Source organism: Glycine soja, chromosome 2 (genome assembly GCF_004193775.1).
Source record: "Glycine soja cultivar W05 chromosome 2, ASM419377v2, whole genome shotgun sequence".
In the NCBI taxonomy this organism is placed as follows: Eukaryota; Viridiplantae; Streptophyta; class Magnoliopsida; order Fabales; family Fabaceae; genus Glycine; species Glycine soja.
In genome coordinates, this window is record NC_041003.1 from 46,154,539 (window position 1) to 46,167,327 (window position 12,789).

At 30.9% G+C, this 12,789-nt stretch overlaps 1 protein-coding gene across 1 annotated transcript; it reads left to right on the forward strand.

The window, feature by feature from the left end:
* Positions 1-7,821: 7,821 nt before the first annotated feature.
* LOC114398758 lies at positions 7,822-10,242 on the forward strand. Its single transcript, XM_028360913.1, has 5 exons — positions 7,822-8,360; positions 8,456-8,779; positions 8,880-9,246; positions 9,361-9,477; positions 9,591-10,242. Exons 1-5 carry the CDS (start codon positions 8,133-8,135, stop codon positions 9,701-9,703), a joined length of 1,149 nt encoding a protein of 382 aa, XP_028216714.1. The 5' UTR covers positions 7,822-8,132; the 3' UTR covers positions 9,704-10,242.
* The last annotated feature ends 2,547 nt before the right edge of the window (positions 10,243-12,789 follow it).

Sequence of the window (12,789 nt, forward strand, 5' to 3'; positions counted from 1 at the left end):
CATTTTGAAATCCTAAAATGTTTTAAAATGCTTTTTGATTGGGTCAATTCTTTTTTGATTTGGCCATTAAAATACGTTAGAGATCACTTTTGATTTATGTGTCATTAACATTATGGTTATTTATTTTTATTTATTTTAAAAGCATTGCACAATAAGATTGAAACGACAAATAAATAAAAATAAAAAAAAATGATCTCTAACGTAATTTAATGGCCAAATAAAAAAAGAATTGACCAAATCAAAAAGCATTTTAAAACATTTTAGGATTTCAAAATGTATTTTAGGTGAAAATGTATTTTATTGAAAATGTACTTATATATACTTCAAAAAGAGAGAATAATAAAACATAAAAAAATAACAAATAATACTAATAATAAAAATGAAAAAAATTAAATTTTTGATAAACAAATTAAAAAATATACAATTTAGAGTGTATAAAAAATAATCTTATTGAAATTTTGGGGTGGGGGGTGTGGGAATATAAAAAAATAACAAATAATACTAATAAGAAAGATGAAACAAAATTTAAATTTTTGATAAACAATATAAAAAATATAAAATTTTGGAGTGGGGGGTGCGGGAAGAGACTGGGGGGTGTGAGAAGAAGAGGCTGGGGGGGGGGGCAGGCGCCTGGCTGCCCTGCGCTAGCCGTAGCGCCTGCAGCAGGGGCGCCACCGGTAGTGCCTGACCCCTGGGCACTACCAAAGGCGCCTGCGTCAGGGGCGCTACCTCCCTGTGACACGTGTCACGTGCACAGTTGAAGCGCTTGGGTGGGGGGCGCTTTGCAATAAAAAAACAGACCCCTCCTGAAAATAATTACAAAAGAATCCCTTTTTGATAAATAATTTGTAAAAGTGCCCCTTTTGGTGTTTTTGCCTTTTTATTAATAACAAATGCTGAATACTTAGTTTGAGAAAGGTTACTGTTGCTTGGCTTTGGCGGGAAATGGTATAAATGAAATTGAATAATAGCCTTGAAATCCGACGACGATGCATCGATGCCCACGTACGACTGGTCCACGTCAGCCAGTGCTTGATTCACGGGATTCCTGTGAATACTCAGAAATTAGCTGCAATAAATGCACGGGTACGCGAGCTTTCTTTTCTATTCAATAAATTGTTTTTTTAGTTATTTTATTTCTTTAAAAAAAAAAAGGAAAAAACTAAAGTATATTTTTGTTCTAATTTTTGAAATTCGATTTTAATTTTAATGATAGTTGTAAACCATCATAAAATGCATTTTAAAGATCCAATACAAAGTATTTAGCAAACTAGAATAAAAAATAGGACAAAAACTTCTGAAATATTTAAACCGAATTTAAAAAGAAATTAGGGAGAGCAAAACATACTAATGATACTAAAATGAGTCATCGAGTCCAACTCAACAGGTCAATAAGTCCAATGTGAATTTCTTATGGGTTATGTTTTTTATTGCTTCACCTAGTTCGATGACTCATCAGCAGGTTGGAACAAGTTGGCCAATTTTATCTTAAATTTGTATAATGTCTAAATGCATTTGATTTTATGAAAAATTTAAAGATTTTAAGCTCATGTTAATTAAATTGTAAACTCTTATTAGAAGTGAAGAAAAGGTTTATAACAATAACAGCTATTTAACAACTAACTCGGATAAAATAAAAATATGCGGTACCTATTTATAAACAGTAAGAAATTGGAAATTTGTAATTTTCTTTTAAATTTAAAATATTTATATTTTAAAAATTAAAAAATACTGATTACTTTCTATTTTGTTTGTCTAATGTTTTATTGAACAAAATAACAGATATTGTCAATAAAGGTATAAAATGATTTATTTAAGCACGTGTAGTTTTGGTAAAAAAATAATATTTTGATGCATTACAAAATCTTTAAATAATATATTATTTTTAAGATAACTTATGATGGGAAATTTTTAACTATACCAACATGATACAGTTGAGCTCCTTGAAGGGTTATAATTGATTTAAGGATTGCATACTCTTTCCTTCAAGGAACTCGATTATAGAGAGAAATATCTTCTTTATAACAATCGCAAATAAATGTGTATGCTTCTCACAAATTAACAAAACTTCATTCCTGAAAAGATGTCCTCAAAGCTATATGTAACTTATTACTACAAATTTGTGTATAAATCCAATTAATTATTGCCAGATGTTTTCTAATCAAATGGGAAGTCTAAGTGTCTAAGGACACTCAAATTTTTTTTTCTCTTAAATCATGCTATGTAGTATATAATCTTATGTCTAACTTAGTGTGCGTAAAATAGAACTGCCTGTAAAAGTTAATTACTTTTTCATCCAAACGTGTTAATTTTGGATCAAGCATGGGCACAAAAACTTAGGGTGAAGACTAAAGAAATGTCTTTGTTTGTAAAGGAGGACGAAGTGATCCGTGACTTCTTTCGATCACTTTAAGTTTAAATAGATAATTTCTGTTATTATTTAATATATTTTAGATTTTAGATTTGAAGTGGAAGAGCGGAAGAATATAAGTAGATGGTAGACATATATAACCAAGTATTCCTACCCTAAACAACAGAAGGTACCTCGGCCGAGTATATCTCAGCTTGGATTAAGAAGGACCTTTAGTATTATCCTAATCTAATCATCTTATGTTAATATGTTATTATCAGATAATATCAAATTATAATTTTCTTTAATCAAAACCCAGTGACAAATCATTAAAATTTATGCTATTGGGACAATATTCATATACATAAATTTGTTGGGGACAATACTCATATTATAAATTTGTTTGTTTGCATTATATTTCAAACTACAGAAATAATTTATAATTATATTAAAAATTTGTGGAGACAATTACCTCCAATGTGCAACAAACAGATCTGTCCCTGTCAAAATATAAGGTCTATAAATCCTATGATTCATAAATATTTGTATATATAAAAAAATAGATTCTCAATGCATGAATGTTAGGTTCATTTTAATTATCATACAGAGTATACTCCTAATTTTAGTGTCGGAGTGTTCTTGCCGAGTAAATTACAAAAATTGGAGTAGGAGAAACAAAACAGGAATTGACAAAGAGGTACTAAGCAAGGCTACTAAAGAAAAAAAATTGCTTCAATACACCTTGGTCCTGAACAAGTACAATATGTTTCGTACATTAAAATTTATAAAAATACTTGTTTAAATGTTATTCCAGCAAACCCTTATATTTTGGAAGACAGAGAATTTTAATTAGAGAACCAAGCAAGCACGTTTCGCCCATAAACCGAAAAAACAGTGTGGAGCAAAAACATAAACATGACCTATTATTCCAGACACCATTATTCTAGTGGATTCAGATAACACCAAACATCAATTATACTTCCCAAAATCATGATAATATCATAAAATAATAACAGTAATGAATTATTATTTTAGTTTTCACCCTAAAAATATAATTTATAATTATTTTTTTATCATGAATCTAAACTAAAAACATTATTCGTGTATTAGCTAGCCATGTCCACGAATCAGGAGCTGAGCATGTTTATATTAAAAGAATTGAATAATTAAAATTTTATTTATATCTAACTATGAGTATACAAGATATATATAGAGTATAAAGAAATAACAAATTAAAAATTATCTATAACTTGAATTTAAATTATAACAATTTATAACTAATTGTTCTATTATATCAATAATCTAACACTTTCTTGCAAGATGGTGATGGTGAAGTCAAGGTCAATCTTGTTTTTCATAATTTTTTTGCATGAAAATGTACATCTTTGAAGAGACAATATGCAAGTCTATCAAAACCAATAAATGAAAACTTAATCATTAAGTAAAAGTCATAACACAAGACTTAATTTCTTAAGAGAAGCAAACACCCTTAATCACCATAAGGTAAAATAAAAAAAAAAGACTTAATTACCTAAAAAGACATAAACAAGAAAAAAATTTAACTACCTAAAAAGGCAGAAACATAAGATAACTTAATCATCTATAAGACAAAAACAAAAGAATGACTTAATCACCTAAAAGACAAAAACAAAATGATTTAATTGCATAAAATGACATAAGCAAGAAGGCTTAATCACCATAAATAATTTCAAATGGAGGACATGATATAATTTCACTATATAGCCTCCAAAAAGTTTCTTCAAGGAGATAGTCATTTGATAATTGGTAGAAATTATATTTAATGGATAGATTAAAAGCAAATGATAGATGACCATCAAGAAAAAAGAAGGATCAATATAAATTAACCTGTTGGCTCTATAATATCATATTAAAAAGTGAAATAATTAAAATTTTATTCATTTCAAATTATGAGTATACAAATATATATATATATATATATATATATATATATATATAATATAAAGGAATATCAAATTTAAAATTATCTATTAAATTATTTATAACTTGATTTTTTAAAAAATTTATAACTTAAATTTAAATTTAAACTATAATAACTTATAATTAATTGTTGTATCATATATTAGTTTAACGGTATAATGCTGTTACACCGAAGTAGTATGGTACCTTTATGTTATCGACTTATTATTGATCGAGCGTTGCATGTCAGAGAAGTAGTAACAAACAACAGGATAGGGATATTTTCTGAGTTTTTGACCATGTCACTGTGTCTTTGGGGCCTCTTTGGCAGTGTGACAGCAGAAAGCAATAAAAGGAATGCTAGTAATAAGCACTAATAATGTATAGTTATGATGTCAAAAATGCAAATATATAAGTTTTTTTAAAATTAGTTCTAAAGATATTTAAGAAATTCCTATCCCTACTTAACAACGTACCAGCCGTTGCTATTAGTCTATTTTTCTTAACAAAAATAGTATTCGCCTGTTTAATATTGTAAAATGTATTGGAAAAAAGTAAATACATAGATACAATACTCGCGTGAACAAATCAGAACAATATAGATTGTTTTGTTTTGTTTATCCTGATTTTATTTTATTTTTGTATTTGTTTTAATTCTAAAATATATGAAATATAAAACAGAAATATATATTTTTATTCTTCTTAATTCTTGTGATCTTATCAAACACCATCAAAATATAATAGCTGCTTTCGCTAAGGACCGTAATATAGAGTAGTCTCTTTTGGCCCATTCAGTTAATGAATCGTGCCTTTGAAGAGAAGGAAGAGTTTCGGTGTCAATCTACTTGGGTTTGTTTGAAAGCTAAATTCGTTTTTTTTTTTTTTTTTTGTCATATGTGATGTGACAGTGTGGGTGTGCTTAGCTTTAATGAAATTTTACATTTGTAGCTTTTTTAATATTATTTTATCTTTCCTTCATTTACATAACTTCGAAAGAAATTAGGAATAGTTTATGTTAATGTTAATGAAAAAAAATATAAGATATTATATTATAGTTGTAGTTAGGGTTGCAGTAAAAAGAAAAATTAGCAGCTAATTTTTTTGACAAACCTCACATCTTCTTTACACATAGTTATAGATAATAATCTCGAATTATTAATTTGTTTAAATTAAATTCTCTTGATTTATCTATTAGATGTTAGGAGCTAAGGATGCTCATGAACCAGCTCATTGTAGAGACATTTTTAGAAATTATTGAGATAATTTTTTTAAGTGGCTTCTCTTTTAACTTGGGGAATTCTTTTGCTCTTGATGCTGAGCTTGTGGTGATTATGATAGTTATTGAAATCGTCGTTGTGAGAGGTTGGACGATGCCTTAGGTTGAGTATGATTTCATGCTTGTTATAAAGTTTTTCAGACTTATAATGTGATTCCTTTTAAATAGTGGAGTGTGATGTTTTGGCTAGTTAGAATTGCTCCCTTCAAATAACCTTAGCACATCTCTAGATTTCATTAAAAAAAAAAACCAATAAAGCTCCAATCTTTTGTTATATCCATATGGATTTATAAAAGTACAAAAAAGAGTGATATCTCAAATTGATATCTTGAAGAGTGGAGCACGGTCATTTGTGTCCTTGAAAGCATTAAAATTTAAAAATAGTTTTTAAAAGTGTAATCCATAGCTCAAGTTAGTCTTATTTTTAAATAGGACATGTGGAAATTAATGTTCATACCTACGTGATGTTCATTTGTCAACGTGACAAGAACGATATACATGTAAATAACAAATGGCAATTCCATCGTTTAAACTAAATTGAAAGCTGTCATTTTTTAAATTTTTCCAAAACTTGTTATGTGTTAAAAATATCATTTTTAATATACTTCCTTAAAACCACTTCTTGTCATTTTGATTTCTAAACTCAACACTCACTCTCGTTAAAAGTACCCTCAAATTTCCAATTAAATCCACATATAAACTTCATCATTTTTTTCTCCCTTTGATTCCTTATTCCTCATCCTTTTGATCTTCATCTTGCATCATTTTTGGCCTCCACCATTTATACATCAAGTCCATCATTTTAAATTTGAAAACACGTAAAGTTAAATGCAAGCCATAAGATATGTCTTTGTAAGAACATAGAACTAGACTTCAAACTATATTTTTAAGATGCCAATGTTCAATACAACCGTCCTTTAACACCACCAATCTAATAACCATCACTAAACACTCACCTTAGCCATGCATCACATGCACACATTAAATCAAACAAAGTCTTCTACCCAAATTAATCTATTAACTTTAATTCTATTAACGTGTGAATAATCTATTTTGATATTTATTTTTATGCCTTTGTGAAATACAGGAGTATATCTTATTATTTAGATTTGTCTCAACTTGTTTTTAAAATTTAAATGGTGGATTTGGCATGCAAATGGTGTAGGTCAAAGTCAAGATGAACTAAAAAATATGCAACAAAAAGATGAAAAATATAAGGGATATGGAATGTGAGTATGAGATAAGATAATGTCCATGCTAATATTTTACTAGTAATTTGATACTTAAATGAAAATTTAAAAATATTTTATGGAACCAAAATGATATCAAATTATACTATTTGGAGACTAAAACAATAGTAATTGATTAAACTCAACGACTAATTTGAAAATGGTATAATTTGTAAAATCACAAGAAAAAAACTTTTATATTAATATAGTTGGTTGAATTGTCGTGTGTCGTCCATGTCTATAAGCTAGTAAAGGTTGATAAGGAATAATCTTATTGAAGTAGTATTTAAATTAAGTTAAATTTTTAAATACATTCATTAAAACTTAAAAATAATATTTTACTATACTGTATTAACTATTAAGTAATTAAGTCAAATTTGAAAAATAAATTATCCTCGGGACTTATTTTGTCTATTCGCTCATAGTAACTATCAAGTATCAAGTACGAGCACACATCCGATGCATTTTCCAAGCAAACAAAAAAATCCCTCTTCACTTAATTTGAAAAAAAAAACTGTCCATGAACATTACACAAACGACCCCACCGTCTTCCAAATTTACATAAAAAACCTTCATCTCAAGGTCAGCATCAACGGCAGATCTAGTCACCAGCAATAAAATAAAAAATAAAAACAAGTCAGAACTCAGAAGCTTATGGATTTAAATTTTGAAGTGAATCTTGGGCAAAGTCCAAAAATTACCAAAAGCAAGTAGGGACAAAAAAAAAAAAAATGGAGTCGAGTAGAATTAGGTGAGTGAACAGAAAGTCCATCAATTGTGAACAGTCCAAAATTTTGAAAAATTGATTTGAAAACATAGCAAAGCTTGCGAAAGGAAGTAGAAGGCTAGAAGCAGTAAAAAATGGAGTCCGATATCTTAAAACATTTGCAATCATATGTAAATGTGGCTGAGCCGCTTAATTAATTTGAAAGATTAGTAGTGATAGAGTGGACAAATGGCAGGTGGGTTGCATGCAAGGACAAACAAATTCCCCCATTTTCTCACTTTCTCTTTCATTTTCTTCTTCATACCAATATTTTGATTTTGAACTGTCTCAAAGGGACCCTGAAACCTTAATAAAAGCAACTTGTCTTCTTACATTCTATTATCCTCCAATTCTCCTTTTACTTCTCTCTTCCTTTTTTCTCTCCCTTGCCTGGGTCCCATTCCCTGCACAAACAGCTGGGCTTCATTATTAAATCTTCCTCAACCAGCAACTTCAACTTCCTCGTTCCCCACTTCATTACCCTCGTAACTCGTAACGGCTTCATACCGGACCTTTCCTTTTCTGTTTTTCTCTCAACTTCAAAGTTAGAATCTTTTGTTCACTCACTGAGCCATGGATGGCGCCGAGTTCGACGCCGCGTTTGGGTTCCCATCTGAGTTTCCCTACGAGTTTGACTCGGTCGGGACTGAACCGGTTGATTCCGGTTCGACCGGGACTGAGAGTAGCGACGATGAGGACTTCTTCGCCGGCTTGACTCGCCGGCTGAGTCACACCTCGCTCAATGAAACAAGGAAGGAACAACACTTCACTGTTCCCATCGGCAACAGTGGCCAAGCTGAGGTAATGATAACCAATACCCACCGTTTTCTTCCTTTCTTTCACTTTTCTTTTCGGGGAAGCTAACTTTGTATCGGTTTTTTTTTTTTTGTTTGCAGAGTCAGAAGATGATGGCTCGTGGTTTGGCCGGGTCACCTCAGTCTATACTGAGTGGGATCGGAAGCTGGTCGGGTCGGAGTGGCGGCTCCGGCGACGGAAGCCCCAACGGGTCTTCTCGCGTTCCGTCGCCGACGACGACGCCGTTTAAATCCACTAACGACGCTTGGGATGTTCTGTACGCAGCTGCAGGGGAAGTTGCGAGGTTGAAGATGAACGATTTAGTTTCTTCGAAGTTTGATTTCCAGAACCGTGGAGTGCTGGGTGGTTTTCCTCCACCTGTTGCGGCGGAGAATGTATTTTTTCCAAACCAGGGTGTTTCTCAGGTGAGTTACTTAAATAAGTTATAATCGCGTTCAACGTGTTTGAGAAAATGCGTGAGAGAACTTGCATGTTAAAATGGGTTGTTTTTCTTTTTTTGTATAGGTTCGATACCAGCAAGTGAGACCAGAGCAGATGCTGAAGCAGCAGTGTGGTTCGGTTTGGGGCAGGCAAGAGAAGGCTGGTTGGGTATCTCAGCAGCACCACCAGCCACAGGTTCAGAACAGGGTTCGTGATTTGCGTGAGTTTGGGTATGACTATGAAGCTGTGAAATGCACGCGCGCTTTGCCTCGTCCTGCATGGCACCCTCTTCAAGTGAAGAACCAGAATACCCAACACGTGCCTCATTTCGGATCCGGGTCACGACCCGGGTTACAAGCTGGATCCGGTGCTACCAAAAGGGGTTGCGCTGGAACAGGGGTTTTCTTGCCTCGTCAATATGGGGCCCCTCCGGATTCTCGCAAGAAAACAGGTAATATAAAATCATTGAATCTGTTTTTCTTTTTCTCTCCTTGGTTTAAGCATTTGTTTCTGCTTCTTTGGTGGTTACTTGACCGTATTTTTGTGTTTTGTTCTGTTGTTACAGGCTGTGCCGCACCTGTTTTGGTCCCAGCTAAGGTTATTCATGCTCTGAACCTCAACATTGATGAACTAAATGCCGCTGGCCAACCACGCTTCTCAAGTGCTTTTGGCGTGGACTATGGTTAGTGGGGTTTTAACAGAAGAGTAACAATTTGGTTCAGAGTGAAGTTTAGCAGAGTCATTTATCGGATTTTATGACTAATTTGTGTTTTGTTGTTTTTTTGTTTCTTGTAGATGCTCTGCTGGCGAGGAGGAATGCTCTTCTACTGCAGCAGAAGTTAAGCATGCGGCGAGAAGAGGCAGCAAGTTATGAAGCTCTTCGCCTGCCGCAGGAATGGACGTACTGACTCCTTCGATAATAGTTCGTTCAAACAAGATTCAATTAAACCTTGGTGGAGAAAGAAAGCTAGTGAAATTAGTAGGATTGTGATAGGGAAGTTGGTTTTTTTAGTTTTTTTTTATAATATAAAGATGAGATTCAAGAATGTGTTTGGGTAGTTTAGTGGCAATAAATCATCCGGTTTTTGTGAGAGATGCAGCTTTTGGGATCTGTTAGTTGAAGAAACAGTGAAAGATAGTAGTTTAGGGGAAGCTTTTTTTTTTTTTTTTACTTTTATGAAGAATATATTTATAATTTGTAATAAGTGGGGTTCGTTTTCTTCCATGCTAATGTTAAATTAATGTTGATGGAAGAAGGGTAAAGAAGGGCTTATTGTGTTGGAAGAGGGTTCAGAGTCTAGCTGGCAAAAGAAGGAGGGTGAAGGGCTTATTCGATGAAGATTGCTCATAACTCTTTGTAAAAAAGCTCTTGCTCGTAATAGAACAGTATGTAATAAGTAAGTTATACTAAATGTAGTAAATGCAAGTCTTGTGTAATTCCTCAAAATCCTCCATATCTCTATTCTCTTACTGTTGAAAGATTGCATTTTAAGCTTTTGTTGATTTTTTTGTGGAATTTGTGCTTTGCCAAGGTGGGCAAAGGGCAATGTCAATTATGCGTCATTGACACATGACTTCGCTAGTGCTTGCTTACTGCTGCTTACTTCTTAGTGCACATGAATAATTGAATATATTTGGCTCAGATTAATTTTACATAAATACTTTGTTGTTACTTTTTTAAAAATTAATAAATTGGCATAACACAATGTGTAAAATAATAATAATTTAATCTATAATATTTTTTTGAATTCATTAGTTTTAGACCAAAGATATGTTTCAATAAAAAAAGAGAATATATTTAAAAACATTGGAAGGAGTAGCTAATGATAGTGTGGGACATGTGTGGAAGGTGTAAAAGAGAGGGAAATGGATGAAGGCAGATATTTTGATTATTTTGTAACAGGAATGAAAAGATGAAAAAGAGATTCTGAACTGAATTGATAGGTATTGCTTGCTGAAGATGGATTGTGGAAATGGGATAGGAGGGTACCTTTGATGGGCCCCTCTCTGAATCCAGTGTTAGGGGCCCTCTCTCGTCTCCATCCATCTGCATTCCCGCCTTTTTTTATTTATTATATTATATTTTATCAAAAAAGCTATCTAAAGAGCTCTGTCATTTTGAAACTCGTGATCTGATTTCCAGCATTTCTCTTCTGATTTTGACTTGGTCAAACTTTTCATTATTAAATATTGCCTTTGTTCTTTTCAAATTTTGATATAATATATTTATTTCTTGATTATATATTTATCTCTATTTATTTTAAAATATTTTGTCATACGGTCAAAAATGGTTTTATTATTAATCAAAGTATTAATTCATGTTTTTAACTTGTGTTTTCTTTTAAAATGAAATAAAAAGATTAAAAAGCATTATCAGTGTGTTATTTAGCGTGATTTTAAATATTTTTTAAAGTTATTACTCGTAACAGTTAAAAAGATCCTTACTTAGTAATAATTAATTATTACTGAGTTTGAATGTTTTTATCATTTTTTATTTTTTAATGTGTGGTGTCTCTATCGCTTTTTCCATATCATTATTATATAAGCACTATTGTTGCTTAATAGAATCTGTTAATCCGGCTTTGTACAGGAAACGGAATCTTGATTTTCATTACGAAACACAGAAAGCTGAATATTCATGAATTTATGTTTTACGACAGAGTAGTTCTAGATCACTACGCTCCTTAAAAGTTGATCAAATTATCCTGCACTCACGTTTAGTACTAAATAAACCGTTAAGTTGTATTGATATTTTTTAAATTGAAAAGTAAAAGAATTAAAGAAAAGAATAGATAAAAGTGTGCATAATTTATTAATGTAAAATAATAAAGTTATAATCAAATAAAATTTTATAAGAATGAGATGCGCATAATTATTTAAAATAATAAAAGACATTTCTTTTAGAGAAGTAAGATCCAGATTTTTTTTTTAAATTTAACATATAAAGATCTATTATAAATGATTAAGAATATAAACAATTTAAATGTATGGAAAATTTAACATGGAAATGAAAATTTTAAAAGTAATTTAATAATTTATAAAACATGTAAACAAATAATTTACGGTGGGGAAACCTATCTTTAAAAAAAAGTACAGTCAAGTACCCTTATTTTAAATAATAAGGACTTTGTTACATTAAATAAGTATGGATTGTGTACGATTATAATGAATTACAATAAATAAAAATACAACTAATAAATAAATAAATTATCAGGAAGCGTGAACTATTAGACTCAGTTTAGTATTAGGCAGTGTTTAGACAATTTACATAAGGTCCTAACTCCTAAATCAGAACTTTATTGTCGCTATTGTAATTTATTTATTTATTAGGAAACCATTAGAATACACATTATTTTATAGTTTGAAGAATATAGAACTGGCCTTCTGTAAAAAAAGAAACAGATAGTAGTTAACTATATGGACGGCGCGTTAGCATTTAGAACACATCAGCTTAATTAATTATGCAGTTAACCAGTCGTTAGTTGTTTTGCTTGCTTGTTTAAGAATATTTTTTTAAGCAGTTTTTTTTTATCGTCAATAAAGAAAATCGGTTTTTTGAAGCAGCTTGTTTAAGAATATAAAGAAGCCTTCTCCGATAAATGATTATTTTATCAAATAAATCTCAAAACTATATAAAAGATTAAGTCATCAGCTTGTACATTTTTAGGTGTGAGTTTTTTTTATTAGACTACAAACTTCAGATATTTGATTAAGTAAGAATAATCTCGCCCTACTTAGTCTATGTTATATTTTTTTTGTTGAGTAAAGTTAATCTATGTTGTTAATTTAGAGTAATTATAGTATTACTTTAAAGACACTAATACAAAGTAATCTTTTACACATGTATTGAGGTTTGGCCGTATTTTGTTTAGAAGATTAAAAAAAGGCATATCTCACATAAATAGGTTAACTTCAGATAAAAAATTTAAAAATCAGGCTACAACATCTTATATATATATATATATATATATATATATATATATATATATATAAC